This window comes from Ochlerotatus camptorhynchus, unplaced genomic scaffold (genome assembly GCF_037179485.1).
Source record: "Ochlerotatus camptorhynchus isolate MF236.1 unplaced genomic scaffold, CSIRO-AGI_Acam_v1.1 ptg000132l, whole genome shotgun sequence".
NCBI lineage: Eukaryota > Metazoa > Arthropoda > Insecta > Diptera > Culicidae > Ochlerotatus > Ochlerotatus camptorhynchus.
In genome coordinates, this window is record NW_027040622.1 from 323,353 (window position 1) to 342,760 (window position 19,408).

Sequence of the window (19,408 nt, forward strand, 5' to 3'; positions counted from 1 at the left end):
CCAACAATTATGAAAAAAAACCTGTTTTTCAATTTTCTTTTCGTCCGCTCTTCTAAGTAAGAGAACTGATTTTTCACGTCTACTATTTCAAATGTTTTTGAAGTAAAAATAACATGAAGAATAATTTACAGTGTTGCCAAATTTAAGTTTAATTTTCCAGCTGTAAACAGAATTGGGATTTTTTGTGAATATACTTGATTTCAATATATTTTTTGATAGCTTCATCGTGTTCCTTTGTCATTTTTACATAAGATAGAGTAAACAGAAAAATTTATGTATAGTTGCTGTGATATTGAATTTTTGAAGAAAAAATTACACTCATAAAATAAATCACATAACCAGTGGAAAATATCCATGTGAATTTCACATAACTTTCATGTGATCCCATAATTGGAAATTGCACCACTAAATCACATGAACGTTATGTGTCCAATGAAATCTATATGATTTCTCATATAGAATTTCCAATGCTATGTGATGTTCAGGTAAAAATCATTGTTTTTGTTTTTGGAAAAATACTATGTGCGTTCCTAATAGAAACTAAGTGAAAACTTTTTTCAGTGTAAACATCTCTTCCGAATTTTGTACCAAATCGAAAGAAGTCCAGTACACTTTTGTATTTTTTTTCTCGGTAACTTGGCGTGAAATGACCCATATTTAACCTATACATAGTCTACACTTCCTGTAATCGCATAACAGTCAATTTTGAGACTACAATGCTATCCACTATCAATTGTCATCTAATTTCATTATGTGATAAAACTAGGGACTTTGATCGTGAAAAATGTGAACACAACATCAAGCCAGTTTATCCCATCATGCAACACAATCGCTTATCAGTCTCATCCTTGAATTCAATCATCCAGAGGTTAAGTTACGGTTCTGCTTCGGTTCTGCAATCCAACTGATTTTAACTTTAAAAAAATATTTATAAATTAATTATGATTTTTCAAACATGGGAATCGCACCTGGTAACTTCAACTGTCATTTTCTCATTGCTTACTTTTTTCCCATATGGGATTGGTATGGGATAAGAAGCTGATTGATGAAATAAATACACAGACAAAAATTCTCAATTTTACTGATGACATGCATGTAAACTTGATTTTCAGTTAAATTAGCAGCTTGTAAGCAGTTTGATCTTAAATGTAAACTCATATGATATATGATGCTCCATTTATGTGCATCATAGTATCAGAAATTTACACTACTTTTTCGAACTGTGTAAGTGAAATAAAATACATAAATATAAAATTAATTTACCATATGATAATTTGTGAACCTCATCTCGAACAATAGAGTTTTTTTTTATACAGCCATTCCATTACAAAAATTGGTGGTTTGGTTACTTATCGCAAAATATTAGGCCCGTATTTTTCTTTATTTTGTCATTAGGGTGACACCATTGACAAAAAGGAAAGCACTAGCACAAATTTACAACACTATCATAACATATGCAAACAACTCAACACAGCCATTAACACTGCACATGAAGAATATCGTAAAGTCGAAAATGAAGTCAAATCATATCCTAAGAACTTTTTCAAATAGGGTAAATGTTGGCTTCGGCACCCATTGACTGTTTTCGGCAACCAAAATTTAAACGTTAATTTCACTATGTTTTCCCATCAACGCACTTCCCTGAATGTGTCCAAACGATTGTTTAGCCTTTCAGCTTCAATCTGATTATATTTGAACGATCGAGCAATCCAGCAATGCTACATTTTTCTTCAAATAAAGCATACGCACTACAAAATGAGATTGATTTCGAGTTGCCGATAATAGAACAGCTGGTTAACACGCAGTTCTAATGGGAAGGTTGCCGAAGAAAAAGAGACTGCCGACAATAGTCACACTCACCTGAGAAGTTTGGAGCGTTGTAAAAACGCTTTCAAAACGTTTTGAAAAATTCGGTCGATTGGAATGGATAGAGAAGCAAGCAGCAGATGAATGTAAACAAACAGACACATCATATATGTGCGTGACCCTGAGAAAATGCTAGTAGAAGTGCAGACGCTGCTTAGATTGACGAGAATACGTAAATTCCCCTATGTAAAAACGAAATTGAAAAGTAATAATTTTCCGTCACAAATGCATTTTGATGGAAATGTAGCTTAAAATCCTTCTGAAATCTGCAATCTCTTTGCAAATTTATTTCAGGAAGTATACACCACATTTTCTGAAAAAGAACGCGACCGCGACTTCTTTGCATTCATTCCCGAAGTCTCTAACAACATATCTGTCAATCAAATATGTCAACATGAAGTCCTCAATGCACTAAAAAATTTGGACTCATCTAAAGGACCAGGACCTGACGGAAATGCACCTGTATTCTTGAAGAATCTTTCAGAACAACTCATCCTTCCTTTAGAACGCCTTTTCAATATGTCTCTTGAAAATGGGAAATTCTCTGAAATTTGGTGCCTATTTTCAAATCAGGCAAGAAATCTGACATCCGTAATTATCGTGGAATTGCCATTATCTCTTGCATCCCAAAACTTTTTGAATCAATCGTAAACGACAAAAATTTTCAGCAAGTAAAAAATCCAATTACAAACAAACAGCACGGTTTTTTTAAAGGTCGTTCAGCTACCTCTAATCTTCTTGAATTTGTAGCCTTCATTCTTAACGCAATGGACAATGGCAAGGACGTGGAAGCTCTTAATACTGACTTCAGTAAAGCATTTGACCGGATAGACATACCATTATTACTCTTTAAATTGCAAAAAAAAAATGGAATCTAGGCTTCTGAAATGGCTCCAATCATACTTAACAAATAGTTCGTTTTCAGAATAAACTTTCAGAACCTATTTCAGTCACCTCTGGGGTGCCCCAGGGCTCTTATTTAGGCCCAATTCTTTTTATTTTGTACGTAAACGACATTTCCTACATACTTAAAAAAATAAAAGTTCTTATATATGCAGACGACATGAAGCTCTTCATGGAAATAAGTAATTCTAGCGACACAGAAGAATTCCAGAATGAAATCAACTTATTCAACACTTGGTGTAATAAAAGTCTACTCCAACTCAATGTAAAAAATGCAACGCAATTGTATTTAGCAGAAAAGTAGAAACACATCTTTTTGAAATATTTTTAGGCAACCAAAAAGTAGAAAAATGTAAAATTGTAAGGGACCTAGGTGTGATCCTAGACTCCAAACTCACTTTTGTAGAACATTATAATACAATCATAACGAAAGCAAATAGTATGTTGGGCTTCATTAAGAGGTTCAGCTATAATGTTCAAGACCCATACATTATCAAATTATTATACCTTACATACGTAAGACCTATTCTGGAATACTGTAACCTGGTATGGAATCCGTACATTACCATTCACGAGGAACGCATAGAATCCGTCCAAAAACAATTCCTTTTAAATGCCCTTCGGAAATTGAATTGGACCGCATTTCCTCTTCCATCATATGAAGCTCGCTGTATGCTCATTAAACTGATGCAAAATTTGACTTTTTCGCTCCACAGTGCTTGAATGGTTTCAAATCGGGTCGTGATTAGCCTCCAAAAGTTACAACTCATTTGGTTAGAAACAGACTTCGCACAAAACATTTGAAGTTTTCATGTAAATACTATGGGAAATCTCAACTTTTTGTTCATTGCCTTCTAGTCTTTTTCCATACTGAGCTGCGAAACAGCTCGATAGCTATTCTTATAGAAAATTTTCTCAGCTACAACTTTGCTCAAGATCGTTTCGATGTAAAACGAGACAGGAAATAGTTATTAATTATTTAAGAGATTGGTAAACTTATGACATGATCAAGCAGCTGCTCTGTAGGCAACACTGTATTTTGCAGTGTGACATAGTAGCCATGATTTTTGTGTCCTATTCAACGCCCCAGAAACACCAATGTTGCCTGCTAAGCAGTTGATTGAGCATGATCATAAGACATCAGCGCATTGAACCATTGATAACTTTCGATCCTTGCATTTAATCAAAAAGTGGTCTTTAGCAAAGTTGTAGCTGGGAAAATTTCCTACAAATTGAAAGTTTTTGAAGCAGACCGATATGGTGAATTATTAGATAGACATGAACAAAAATCTTGGTTTTACCATAGTAATTCCCATACAAACTTAAAATGGTTTGTGCTATTTCAGTTTCTCACCAAATGGGTTCAAATTTTGAGAGGTTAGTCAGGATCCGATTTGGAATCGTTTAAGTATTGTGGAGCGAAAATTTCAAATTTTGCATCACTCTAATGCTCATCAACTTACAAACACTCAAAGAACGCCGCGAATTTTCAATGCTTTTCTTCATCATTGACATTATTTCACATCGCATAGAATCATCAGAAATACTTTCACAATTAAACTTCCACACACCCTGTCGGCATCTAAAAACACGAAAATCATTCTCAGAAAAACCACACAGAACAAATTACGCAAAAAATGGCCCCTTCAATCGAATGATGCGACAGTATAATCTACACTGTGAAGTCATTAGCATCACTATGTGAAAAGAAGAAATTAAAACTAAACTAAAACATTATAGAAATAATGCATAGTATGTAAGTAAAACATTGTAACCATTGTAGGTAGTCTACTTTGCTTGATGAAATAAATAAATAAATTACCACGTGAAAGTGGTCCATTAAGACGATTTTTTTCAAAAATGACTTTTTTCAAAAATTCATAACGTTTTTTTCAGTGGTTTTAAAGATTAAAATATCAAATGAATAATATTTAAAAGTACTTAAAATATAGCATTATTTAAACAAAATTGGGATTTAATTATTATATATCTCCTAAGAAGTATTTTCAATTATCTTTCATTTGATATTTAGAGCTGTAAAATCCGCCCAGTGGTTCAAAAGTTATGAATTTTTTTTTTAAAGTAATTATTGAAAAAATCGCTTTTTTGGATGTAAATGGTCACCCTTATGACAAAATAAAGAAAAATACGGGCCCAATAATTTGCGATCAGGAACAAAACTACAAATTTTTACGGAATTCTGCGAACGACTGCATATCTATTTTTGCTATGGAATGACTGAATATATTTATCTTTTTGATGGGTTTTATCATGGATTTTTTTTTTTATTCGTGTATGGCCTGAGAAAGCAAATACCACCGCACACATCCGGCATTGAGTGGTTATGAAAATGTAAAATTAAACATACTTACTCGGCGCTTCGGTCGTATGTTTGTGCGTTAGCATTGTTTGTTGGTCATTTGTTATTTTGCACAGCAGGGCACGTTGCTGAATAAGAGGTGGCTATTATGCAAAAGGAGTCGCGCGGTGACATGGCCGGTTGCTTTTTTTTCTCATCCATAACCAAAAGTGCAAACGACCGCAAGACCGCATTTTCTTGTACTTAGCTCAAATAGAATCAGCCGTCATGGTGCGAGTGGTTCAACGGCACTTAGATGAAGCTCCCACAGACAGTTCAACAATTTTGAATAACACGCACCGGAAATTTCGTACCTGCTAGGTGCAATAGCAGGTCAATCTAATTTTTTTTAAGATATCTACTCTTGCCCGTTCGCTTAGTGTATGTACCATTTACACTTCTACCGAGCAACACAAAGTAATCCGAAAGGCGCAAAGTCCGGTTCTTGACTCTCAGTTTTTTTCTCGTGCGTTTTTCGTGCACCTCAAAAACAACACGAATCGGAAAGTACCACACAATTGCGGTTCTTTGTTGAACAACAACATCGAAATCAAAACGAAACGAACGGGGCCTTTGTTGGCGGCTCGGTACCCACCTACCTAGTTCGGAACGCGGGTAGAGAGGAAAAACATCCATCGGCTAAATATGATGAGTGTGTAATTCTCATTTGCATATTATGCTCGAGAACACGTCCCAGAAAGCACCGAAATCTACCAACAATTCGCATGAATAGCCGTGGAGTCGAATGATTCGATGCTGGGCCGGGTTTCGCACGCACAGTATGGCACAGCTATGCGTGCCCGATTCGAAGAGCACAGGTGTATGCGTGCGATACAACGACAGATATGCATTTTAGAGCTAGGAGTGCACACTTGTGAGTGAAGGCCGGGGTCAAGGTTGTGAACGGGTGGAGCTTGCGGGAAATTGATTGAACCCGATCTCAGGAATGTTTGGGATGAGAGCCATCTCAGCGCACTTGTACTAACACCAGCCTGGTGAGCAAAAGCGGTTGCAATGCTTGTGACCGCAAGAAAAGTACTCCAATATTGATCCACCGTAATGCTTGCCACTTTTTCACCGGCACACTATGTTCGTAGAAATTATTATTAATTATGGTCATTGGAAATGCTTGTCATCTTTCTACGATCATGGCATGCCACCTCACGATCGTTCATCACATTGCTCCACGATGAATGCGGTGGTGAGAGAAGTGGTGAGTGCTTAGGTTCTACCTACGAATGATCGGGCATTAATTTGCGCTCAGCTGGGACAGTAACGTTAATAACAACAGCCTCAGCAAAGCAATAATGCACGGTCGGTGGAAGCGAGTAGGGCCTCTATAAATATTGTGCAAAGCTGAATAAAAAAGAAAAACGTTAGGCTAATTACAAAACCGATTATTTTCCATTACAAATGTGTCCAACGGTGGATGGCTGGCTGGCTGGTTGGTTGATCGATTTGTCAGTCGGTTAATGGTGTTTGTACTACAGTGGAAGAGCATTAGTGAGAGTAGTAACTTATTAATTCGCTCGAATGGTTGAAGCAGATTTTGACTGTGATCTTTCGAAAGGGCCTAGGCTCGACACACGAAACTCAAGCAAAGTTAAATAACAACCTGATATAATCTAGATAACAAGTCTTGTTATACCAGATATCATTTTGTTTTTAGTTGTTATCGCATTACTAATTTAGCTATCAACTTTGATTAGTTCAAACGTTTTAAATATTATCTACAAAAATTGTGCTTTACACCGATAATCATATTTCAGTTATCAGCGTAAGGCTTTAATATCAAACCGATAACTTAATTTGAAATTTGTACTGTGTTAGGGAAACCACTTTTCTCATCACAAAATGTACGAAATTTTTGGTTTATTCCATGGATAATAAAACAAAACCGAAAATTGATTGGAGGAATTGCTTGCTAAAATTTCCCAATCACGAAATATTCGTGATCAATCATATAAATTGCGAGAATTTTTATGTACCCTTTCAATACTGTTACGCATTTGACCACAAAAGTTTGGTTGCTGGGTAAATTATCAAAGAACTTTGGGCTGCAGTAAGGCGAGGGAACGTTCAATGAAAATGAACTCTTAAACAACAATAATTTATGGTCGTACGGAAAAGGTAAGATTTGTCGTGATGGTTTAGTAATGCTGAGCTATTAGGGTATTCAACACATGTGGGCTACAGCTCGCTGCTTGCGTTGCGTACTGGAGAACAATGTTCAACGCCACGCGCCACTTTAAACAACTTTGTAATAAATCTCAATAATGACGGCCAAGGTCACTGCTGCTGCTATATAACACTTTCATGTTATAATCCTCTCAAGAATTTCCCGGACAATGTGCCCCTCAATTGAACAACAACAATGTGTCTTCACACCCTTTGCTACCAAACAATAAAGCCTATAACTAAACAACAACTCAAAACTTTGACAGCTGGCCCGTTCCGATCCGCTACCTTTACTGAACTGAACACCCTAATCCAATTTGTCACGTGTCAACCTTCTTGTCACATGCCATCCACCGTCCATCCTGTCGGTGCTTTGGTGCAGTAATTTCGCACCGGAGAGTCCGGCAAACGGTTGCAAAAATGGGATTAGGGTTTCTATTTTTGCCGCCCACTAATGCTCACGTTATGTCGGTCGGCTGGAATCGAGTGGACTCGCAAGTCGAACTATGCATGGGAATTCCCACATTCCCTTACTCTTCTGCGGCGAATAGCTGCAACTTGCTTGTTTACAAACACTTGAAAGATCATTGTCGCCGTCGGAGCTTGTTGTTGTTGTTGTTGTTGTTATTGTTGTTTATCAAGAAGTGGCTTTTCCCTATTCAATCAACGCACGGTGGCATGGAAGTCTCGAGAATGATAAGAGCTAATCGTTTAGCGTTTATTGACCCAAGTCGGAGGAGGGTTTCAGCGTTTCCTCAAGTGGTGAAATTGTTAAATTATGTGAGATAATGACCTTTTACAATCGGGGGTAAAAAAACCCAAGTTGACCGGGAAATCAGTTCAGTTCGCTGATATGTATGTGACACATGTTTGTTTTGATTCCTATCAGTTCGATGGCGTGGTCGACTTTTACACTTTTCTGTTTAGTCATCCATCACATCACTGAGTGGTGGTTTGAATCGAAAAGCAATAACCATAAATATTTGATAATATAATCCACAATCCAATCTTGCACAAACCGGCAGAAGTTTCTGTGTCTTTCACTAGTGTATATGTGTCTATGCGTGATTGACGTTCTTAACACCATGTTATTGTTCTTATTTTCAATTTTATTATTCTCAATAAAATTCTGCTGAGAGTTAAAAGCTGTTTTTTTTGCGCTTTGAACTCCACTTTGGGGTCCTTAATTAATGTTTTCTATTTCGATCCGTCTAAGACGTGTTTTTCGGTAACCACTGAACTTAATTGAACGCAATAACCACCAAATGGAAGACTGCATAGTCCCATAGAACAATATTTATTAATTATTTATTTATTATTTATTTATTGGAATCGATCAACTGCTTCCGGAGATAAGAACGGAACAAAATCCGGAAAACACGGATTTGAGGAACTAATTCAAGAAAAAAAATTCTAATTCGTAATTCTGAACAACCACTGAACCGAATTGGGTGCAACATTCACCAAATAAAAAGTTTCATGGTCCCATGAAACGTTATTTAAGTGTTGTGTAATCGGCAGTTCCTGATTGTACGGCCACGAGATTTAACCTGAAACGAATAAAACCTATCAGATGACACATCATATCACATGATACTTCATAAGCCAGTTCAACGGAAGTCATTTGGATTGTCCAAGACCACACTGGCCACATCCGAATATGTTCCGGGTATCTCCAGAGGCCGGTTTGATTTTGTGCGAAGTAATTGCATTTGATTTAATATACCTTTTCTCTTTTTATGGTATTTTTCATGTTTTTGAGGTTATGTTGGCGACACATTTAAACGTTTTCTAGGCATCGTTGTCGTTCAATTAACCGTTTGGAGCCTTTAAAGCCCCTTTAGGGTATTTAAGACCAATACTCGGTTGCCTATTAGCGATCATTTTGCTTACTGATAAGAAGATTGGTTCAATCCGAAGCTTTTTTTTTTTAATTATTATTATAGAAGCCTAAGTTTTCCGTAGCTTGGTTTTTTGGTTGATTTTTTTTTTGCTCTAAAAGTAAGTATAATTTTAGGCTGTTCATAATTCAAGTTGTCAGAGGCAGTCTAAAGTCTCTCAAAAACGTCTGTATAGTTTATGAACAGACCCTTATATGTTAGTTAACTGCTTTCGGAGACTTCTTTATATTTGAATAGAATTATGCCGGGCTTGACGTGAAGCGCAAATTTAGATGTTACATTAGAGGCTCGGTGGCCTAGCGGCGATCGTTTTGCTTACTGAGCAGAAGATTGTGGATTCTATCCCAGGCCCATTTACATCACTGAGTTTACTGGGCTACATCGATAGTTCTTTCTCACCAAACACACATGATTTATCAAATCGCTTAGCACGACGAATCCTCATCCCTTCCTGTGATCACAGAACAAAAGGGGAACTACAAGTGAAGCAAAAAGTGGCAAAATTTCCTGTTCAGCAAGCGATGCGTTTCACACGGCTATGGACACTCACACCATCAAAGCATGCTGCCTATGTTAACTACAGGCAAAAGATTGCCTTCTACCGCCAGGTGCACTACCCAAGTCACCAACAAGCCCGCTAATTAGCCTTTTTGCAATATAAGGCTAATATGCGGCTAATATAATCCTTAGCATGCCCTATGATAGCCGTGTATCAGCACGGCTAAGACAGAAGTTCCCTTTCTGTTCTGGGCTTTGATTAATGCAAGCACAGACCAATTCTAAGCTTTAAATAACGCTAGTACCCATAGCTGTAACAAGCATGTTGTGGTAGGCCCCTACGCTGAGGCAAATCAACTTAAAAATTTAATAAAGCTCGACTTATGAACGACACATATGCATTTCATAAGTGGGACATATGAATAATTTTCTAATATGAGGTAGCTCTTATACGCTTTTAAACATGGGCCTCGTAAATCCAGCGTCCATAGTTCGGTTTCAGCCTGCTCCGTTTCATTATTTTATTTGAAACATTTTTTATCATAAGGCAAATTAATGAAATTCATACTGATTTCTTGTGGCTAAAATTCAAAAGTGGAACGCAAGACTTTGCCTCAATGTTGCTGACAAGACATAAACCATAAGGCATCGGTAGTATGGGGGGATCAACAAAATGCTTTCACATAGTACATAGTACCGACTTTTTACAGAAGTTCAGGGAAGATCTTAGAAATCAATGTAAATTCGTAGAAGCTATAGCGAGCGACACCGATTTCAGGGAACTTCGTAGATTGTTGAAAAATATTTTTAAAAGTTTGGGGAATTTTGTATAACTTCAAGGAACCTTATACATCTTAAGAAATTTCATTGCACCTTAGAAAACTTTTAAGAAATTAATGAACTGCGTGAAAATTCTGGAGACTTTGGAGAAGTGCAACAAAATTATTAGAATTCAGCTCAGCATTCAGCATTCAGCGAACTTCATAGAAATCCGGTAAACTTCGTAAAACTTCAGAGAACTTCGTAGAAGTGCACATTATTTAGTAGAACTTCATCAAATTTTATAGAAATTTGAAGAAATTTGAGGGAGCACGTTAAAGTGATGGCATTTTTCTTTACCTTCAATTAGTTTCTTTAAACTTCATTGGCTTTGAAGATGTTCAAGTAAAATCGTATTGAATTTTTATATGGAATCCTTCGTAAAAGTGAGGAACATGTACAAATTTCGGAAACTTCAATGAAGTTAACGAAGCTTTGTTTTATGGCAGGCAACTCTATTTAAACTCCGGGACCTTCTTTTGTCTTTAGTACTTCTTAAAAAAAAAATAATTAGAATAGTTTAAGAAATTACATAGAATTTCAATTTATTTTCATTTATATTCGGCAGATTTTAAAACGACTCGCATATTTTGTAGGTGTTATGCTTCTGATTATCTGATTATTATACTACATATCGAAAATTCGGGATGAGCAGGGACCATCAGAGCACCAAATTGATGCGATTTGGATGGGGAGAATGACGATGTCAACTCCCTGATGCTAAAATTTCATGGATAACGGGCAGGCTCTTCACCCCATCCATTGGGGCATCTTCTTGTTGGATGGCTCGTTTTCTGACCAATTGGCTGATCAATTTTTTGGAAGGAGATTCTTAACTATCCCCCCCATGAATAGGCGAATGGCCTGTCAATCCATCCATTCGTTTTTTCCCTTCATACAACGATTTGCTAATGGCAATCAGAGCTTGGTCAAGTTCAACAGTGAGGAGAGCTCACAGTTATCGGACTAGTTCCGTGCTACAATGAGTGGTAGACCATTATCATGTCATCATATTCTAGAATTTCAATTTTTTTTATAGAACTGTACTGCCCATAAAAGCATAACAGCCCCATACGGCTTTTATCAGAGATGAGTTATCGATTAGAATCGATTTCAAACCACCTGTATTTTACACTGTGCACTAAGTGTTACCAGTTTTGTTCAGAAAATATGGTGAAAAATACCAAAATTTGGTCTTTCCATCCATCCATAGACTCTCAACGGAAAAATAAATTTTCAACAGTGTTTTTCTCGGCTAACTATTTTTCCAGATGGAACTGTTCAGGGAACAGAAAATAAATGAAATTCTTCTTCACAGAAAGGCAGCGAGTTATTCGTAGCTCAGAGATCTTTGTGAAAGTTGAGCGAATTATGTAGAAGTTCACGGTACTTCATAGAAACTCGGCTATATTTTCGATAATTCCGTGGAATTCAGGGTGATTTGTAGATGGGAGTATTGTAGAAATTCAACATAATGTTCTGAGATCTTGGTCAACTTTCCGGGAACAATGGATGAGACAGTGGAAATTGTAAATATTTCAGTAATAATGGTAGTAAATTAGTTGTAGCTTGTGTAAGCTATAAACAAATCGTGTAAGTTCAGAAAACTTCGCAGAAGTGGATGCAACTTTATGCTCATATTTAGTGAACGCCATACTCAGAGAGAAGTTAAATGGATTGAGAAGAAGTTCAGGAAGCTTTATATGAGTTCATGAATTAATTCTTTGATTCCATTCCATGAACTCAAAGACACCTCCCTAACTGGGATGCTAGAAGTACAGGAACTTTCGTATAAGTTTTATAGAACTTAGTTGATATCCATGGATTTTCAATATGATTTCAATAAAGTTCTCTGGATGTTTTTCAAAGTTTTGAAAAAAGCAAAAGATTATCCAGTATTATTCTGAACTTCAAAAACACCTCCTCACAGAATTTCAAATGTTTTCAAACTTAAGACATAACTTCAAAATAAATGAAGAGATTCAACCTTTATAGGAGGTGTTTGCGTGTAGCAAAATAGTGAAAATCATTCAATTCCCTTCACCCATCGAAGTGTGAGTTAGGTAGAGAAGTGCGTATTTGATTAGTATTGTCGCATTAATGGCCCTTCGCTCAATTTTCACACTGCCGTACTCTAACGGAACTATCAATATATCCTCTTCAGAACTTTATCTAGCTCATAAATTATCGCTATTAGCTTCATGTTTATATAAGTATAACATTTCCTATCAACTCTATGTATTCTTAAATTTCTTGCGAGAAATTGCTTTATTTTCTCTTCAGAGCAGTTCCAAGAAAAATAGCGAATTTCTTAATTGACTTTCTCCGATTTGCATAAAACTTTTCTTAATTGTTTTTCATGGGCAATGATTAAAATTTTTGTGAAAATTCGGCATTTAGGATCTTATAAAATTTTCAAATAGCGTCCTTGAAATTTTTCAAAAAAAGTGTAGCACAAAAACCTAAAAAAAAAACCAATACATTTCACTTACTCGAAAACATTTCATTTTCTAGAAGATGTAATAAGAAACCATATAGTTTTATAACATCATCCCCTTGAAGTTCATGGCTTTAAGAAATATAAATTCAAGTAAATTTCCAATCTTACTATCAATACACGCTGACCTTTTTTTTATTATTATAGTCACTTTAACACTCTTGGGTCATTCGTGACTTGTCCGGGGGTGAGATTTGAACTCGTGACTTTGGCGTGAAAGGTATGGATATTAACCACTAAGCCGAGGTCGCCCCCATACCCGCTGACATTTACACACACTTAAAAAAATATTCGAACGTATATTAATTTTATCAATTGAGAATTACATATTTGTGAAATCGGTGACAGCTACTCTAGCTCACCCTGCATATTTATTTTAAGTAAAATAAAAAAAATAATATTAACACAATTATCTCAAAATTTTCTTGCCCGATTTTTGGAAAAAGGAATTCAAAATTAAGCTTATGAAAAATTCAAATTTTTGGAATTTTTTAAATCATGGACACTTAAAAACTGACAAAAATGTTATAACAAGGAATTGCGGCAAAACTTTGTGTATACTGTCACAGAAAACTGTATTGTTCATGATTTTTTTTTTAAATAAAATTAAAAAAAAAATTGGCAAGGATATTTTAAAATGTTAACTTTAAACCCATTCTTTTTTATTTGTACTTGAAATAACAAAAGCAGGAAAACATTATTTTTCTAAACAACTTTGTCTCAGATGAAATTTCGATCAGATGTGCCGTTTCTGTGCTGCTTTTTTTTGAAAAATTCCAAACACGAATATTTTAAAATTTTACACGATCCAAAACTACCGATTTTTTGTTTTGCAAAAATGTGAATCATTGGCCATAGCAATCAATTATGTTAAGTTTCATGCAAATAGAAGAAAGTCGAGATTTTTCGATTCGTCATTTGTCGTGGAGCTGCTCTTCAATACGTTCTTTATAATTCACTTAGAAAATTTCTGGAATTCTCGTGGTATGTCATTTAGTATTCAGCAATGTACTATCCCAAAATGTTCAATTTCTCCTCAGAATTCTTTATAAATTTTCTGCAGAATTTCCTTGAAATGCTTCTCAGAATCTCTTGAAAATCTCTTAAAACTCTCTTCTGAATTCTCTTGGAAATTCCTTCAGAATCTCATGGAACACTACACAAAGTTGCTTTGAGAATATTATAAAAATACTCAGCCAAATACTTCGAAACCTTTCGAAATTTCTTCAAAATTCATATTAAGAATTTCTCTTGAAAAGATCTTTAAACTAACTTAATCTAATAAATCTACCTTGGAATTATTATTCATGTCATTGTAGCCCTTCTCAAAAAATTTCTTTAATTAATCGATAAATGAACATTTAAGCAATTTTCCGCCGTAGCTGATCGTTAGGCGTAGTTTCAGAATTGTACAAGTTCATTCCTATATTCATTTATTTAACATCGGTCTCTGTTCCGCAACCTAGGGCCAATCACCGACGGACATCGGTTGCCATCCATTGGCGGCAATCGAATGTGCAGGGGGGCAGCTTGCACACCTGCGTAGGATATCGCACCCATTCAAACACACATGGGTCCGGACCAACGGCTTTACTTCCTTTCCGAAGGAAGACGTGACCAGAGATTTTTATGCCTCAGAAAAATCCCACCGATCTCGGCTGGGATTGAACCCAGACCCATTGGGGTGAGAAGTCACGGTTACCGCTACACCACCAGCGCCGGCTAGAATTGTAGTTATATCATCAATGTTCGTCTCATGGTTAATTCACTTTAAAAATTCCCTTTTGATTTCCATAGGAATGCTCCTTAAAATTCCTTCCGATGTGCTTTTCGAGTTCGCTTGAATAGTAATAATAATCCCCATAATAGTCTCTTCAGAATTACCTCAGAATTCGTCTTACAATTTCATTGAAATTTTACTCCAAATAACTTGAAATTTCTTTTGAAATCCCATTGAAAGTCTCCCTAGAACTCCTATACAATCGTCCTTAGAGTTCATCTACAATTCTCCTCAAAACTCTTTTGGCCTTCTTATCAGAATTCTCTATCTGATATCATTGAAATACGCTTTATTTGAACTAAAAAATCTCGAAAAGTTCAATAATGTGGAGAACTGGCCTAGTACAAAGATTCAAAGGTCAATTTATTGAAACTTTTAGTTCGCCCACACAAACTAATGCCACTATCGTGTTGGGGGAAATATGGAAAATGAGACATTACTCTACTTAAAGTTGCAGTATGTTATAGAATTTTTCGAAAGTTCCGGAAGTTTTTAGAACATATCTTAAGTTCCCAGAGCATTTGAAACTCTTCATAACTCTTAAATCTCTAAAACCTCTCAGAACTTGTTCATTGATCATTGTTGTTGTGTGTACTTGTTCAGAACTCATCTCTGAAGCTTTTTGAACCGCTTCGAAGTATTCTAGACAGCTCTCAAGTTCACAGATCTTCTCAAAAGTTCTTCAATCCGGAGATGAATCAGCGTACGGCTGAAAATCTCATAATTAATGAAAATCAATCAAGTTCTTCAAGCTTCACAATTTCTTCATTTAATTAGCTCCCTGACTGTCGCAGAACTTTTCTGATAAGTTCAGAAAGCTTCATTGAAAATAAACTAATTGCAGGGAAGTTGTGTAAATTTTAGATAAATATCGCTGAATTTCAGAGAGTTTCAGTGGGGTTCAGAGAAATTCAGCAAAATTTAGAGAAGCTGAACTTTATTGTAGTTTGGAAAATCTCAGAACGACTGTTAGGTAATCTCAAGAGAAGTCTGGCAAATGGGTTTTCTGGGGGCGGGACAACCCCAGTAAATACATTATTTTGTCTTTTTGCCTGTATACAACTAAACAACGGCTATACCTGTGTTTTCAAGTTCTGATGAGGCCCATATATAGGCCAAAAAGGTGAAACAACATGCCTATTTACATGTTCTTGACATTTTATGACATTCCCTGAAATAAGGACAATGAACTTTAAAAATGTTGTGAAATTTATAGCAGCTCAAGGAACTATATTGTCGGTCAAGGAATATCAGATGGACTCAGGGAGTATTAAGAGAAGTTGGGAAGAAATTTAAAGAAGCCCAGGCACATAAAAAAGGCTCAAAGTAATATAAGGGAACCTTACGGTACAGAAATGCAAGTCAATCATAATAATTCAGGGTACTTAAAAATGTTTAGGGAACACCGAAAATATTGGAAAATCTTGAAAATGCTTTGAAAAATATAAAAAGATCTAGATAATTCAGGAAATAAGTGTAAGTTAGTATTTTAACAAACAAAATTCAAATAATTTTAAAACGCATAAAAGAAGTTCAGGAAACCTCATAAAAACTAAGGGATTGGTAGTATATAACACTTCGTGAAAGCTTAAAAAAAGAACCGAAGCACAAGATAGGCTCCAGGAGGTTCACAAAACATCCAAAACCCCGTGGAGATACTTCTCGTTGAAATAACTTAATTATAAATGATACCTTTTGAATTAGGTTCGAGTGGATTTGGATTCAAGCAAGCTGCAGTTACTTACATTTTAGAGATAAACATGTCTAAAATTGGTATTTGTCTACGTATTTTTCCTTATGATTTCAAAATATACGTAACGAAGTGCATTCTTTTGTCTAACTAAGAGATGCTTCTCAAAGCGTTCTACAAATTTCTCTTTGACACCAACTTTCTATCTCGTTTAGTTTTGTTGCAATTTTGTTCTAAACACATCATGCTGAGTCGTTTATTAACGGTTGCATAAAACACGAATTCAACCCCACCGTGTGTCACTGTTGACGTCTGTATGCAGCGCGCACAGTACAACTTGATCGCCACGCGGAGTGACGATCAGTGTGACCAAGAAGAGAAAATCAAAACAGAAACTCACTCCACGCGGCGACTTATTGCTCGTTATTATTATTCTATTATTCTAATAAATATGATGCCGCTGATGCAAAATACTCAAAAATTACAAAACTGGCTTATGTACCAGTTCAACTGTGAACGGTTCATATCTCGAGCAGGAACAAATATCTCGAATAACGAACGAATAAAATATCAAAAATAATACAAAAAATATGTTCCCACAATACCACTCCAATACCAAATTATGATAATTAAATATCAAAACAATACCACACAGGTATTATTTTGGTATTCAAATATCAATTTTTGTTATTTACAAAGTCTTTTGCATATAATTTTTTTGTATTATTCTTTGGTATTTTACCTCTTATGTCATGCTGGTCAATACCAAATTTTGGTATCAGGTCAGAATTAGGTATTCATTAGTTATTTTCTCCTGCTCGGGATGTTACTCTTTTAAAAATGACCACAATGCACTTAGGCCGATACCACAGTGAGAGCGAAGAGAACCGAAGAGACGAATGTAAGGAATAATATCAATATTGTGAATTTCCATTAATGATATTATTCAAGATATTATTCCTTACATTCGTTTCAACGCTTTGCTCGACTTCTTGCTTCTTTTCGCTCTCACTATGGTGGCGGCCTGAGCCTGAGTCTGTTGATGATTACAAACTATTACAAATTAATAGACAACTCAAGACCAACAATTGAAATGGCCTTAACTCCATTTTGTAAACAAACCTTGTAAGGCCATTTTCTCGCGAACCGAAACCTTTATTCGCAAACCGAAACCACAATCGGGTAGAGGAGAATTTTCCCTACCTGTTCTTTATGTTGGTTTGCCTTTGCGGATTTCGGTTCGTGAGAAAATGGTCTTACAAGGTTTGTTTACAAAATGGAGTTAAAGCCATTTCAATTGTTGGTCTTGAACTAAAAACCAACGAGCAAATGCTCGCTGCATCCTGTGCTTGGTGGAATTTTAAAATCCTAAACAGGATTATTTTTTTCAAATTAGAATTTTTCAAGATTTTAAACCTGACTACGTCCTTGTCTGTTTCCAGATATGTTTCCATACCAGAACAAAGTAAACACCAGCACTATACGTCCTGTTGTTTATTAGCCCTATTGTATCACCGCTTACCACTACACACAAACAGTTTTCAAGTGTTCGCGAATCAATACTCTGCTTGCAAGTCAATCATGACGCGTTCAGTCATCGATCGGAAGCGTCCCCTCGAACTGTTGTGTGTCTTTCTTCGCGTTAGAAAAGTAAATCGGTGCCAACATTTAAAAAGGGTGCAATTGTTCTTGTGATCAATGGCTCTAGCTGTAGATTTCTCGTGAATAATAAGATCACACATGCAATGTAACGGAACCAACAGGTATATGTATATTTCCTCTACCACCTGGCATCTTTCATTTGCAGAAGTCGGTATTTATTTACGAGAAATTGGTGGATGCATTCATTATTTTCAAAAGCAGTTTCGCCCTAATTAAAAGTGTTGGCACCGATATGTACCTACTTTCCTGGAAGCTGTTGATCCGTATCTTCATTTCTCGCTTATCTCACGCAGAGAACACAGCTTCATGTGAAAACAGCTGTTTAAATTTGCGATTGTTGTTGTAGCAAGCAGGCTTTGTGTTTGTGATAGGTTTTTCATGACAATAATTATTGTTTGGCCAAGTGTCAGAATTTTCGGGTTGCATCAAGTGGTTCGGATAACCTGGATTACGAGAACGCGTGCGCGTCTTCTTCACAACCATGATGAAGTCTATTTCCCCGGAGAAAATTTCCCTACAACAAGTTGTTAGTCTCGTATAATTATTCCTAGATTCAGTGTGATCAATTGAAAACAATTACTCATAATTCCACTTTCTTCTTCTCTTTTCAGGTTGGTATTAATTGAATACATGCACTATTGCTAGTTTGACCTCCCGCTACCGCTCGAAGTTGTCGGTGAAAACCAATCAATCAAATTACGTGAATTACAAACATCATCCATCGTTCACCCCCTATCGTTGTCATCATCATCATCGTCGGCAGCAACAGCAGCAGACCATGTTTTTGCTGTCTAGTAAAATCGATCTAAACTACAACGTCCAGGTATGATTCATCATCGGGTGGCTTGTAATTGGATTGACGTCAAACTCCCGGGGGGCATTATCGTAATTTAGAAGTTTTTATGCATTTGTGAATCATGACTAGGTACCTCTGAAGTCTGCTCATCTGGTGGTAATGATTAAACATTTGTTTGTCATTAATTATGATATGGGATTTAGCGTGGTCGTTACGTCGATTTACAGGTTTAAACGATTTTAGTTTTAAGAAAATCTCAAACAAAGGATCGTCAGTTTCATATCTTTCCAGCCACTTCAATTTTAATCGATACCGAGTGCAACGGTTCGTTGCTGCTAAAGGTAATTGCACGTCATTTTCTTGTTCAAACAAGAGGGGCCACATCGCACGCAAGTGCCAATTACCAACCCGGCATCGGCTGCGGTCGCAAAATCACCGAGCCACCACCGGCACCCACCC

General features: G+C 36.2%; 1 protein-coding gene across 3 annotated transcripts in view; it reads left to right on the forward strand.

Annotated features, from left to right (window-relative positions):
• Window positions 1–19,408, forward strand: part of LOC135700319 (terminal nucleotidyltransferase 5C) — a 234,350-nt gene that overhangs the window by 163,704 nt on the left and 51,238 nt on the right. Inside the window, exons 1-2 of one of the 3 annotated variants that reach the window (XM_065220795.1) lie at window positions 18,513–18,679; window positions 18,765–18,976. The exons of 1 other annotated variant lie outside the window; for it this stretch is intronic. In XM_065220795.1, coding sequence (XP_065076867.1) covers window positions 18,932–18,976 — 45 coding nt within the window. In that variant the 5' untranslated portion in view covers window positions 18,513–18,679; window positions 18,765–18,931. Of the gene's footprint in view, window positions 1–18,512; window positions 18,680–18,764; window positions 18,977–19,408 lie in introns of those variants that run through there. One more of the 3 variants, XM_065220796.1, reaches the window with a different exon arrangement.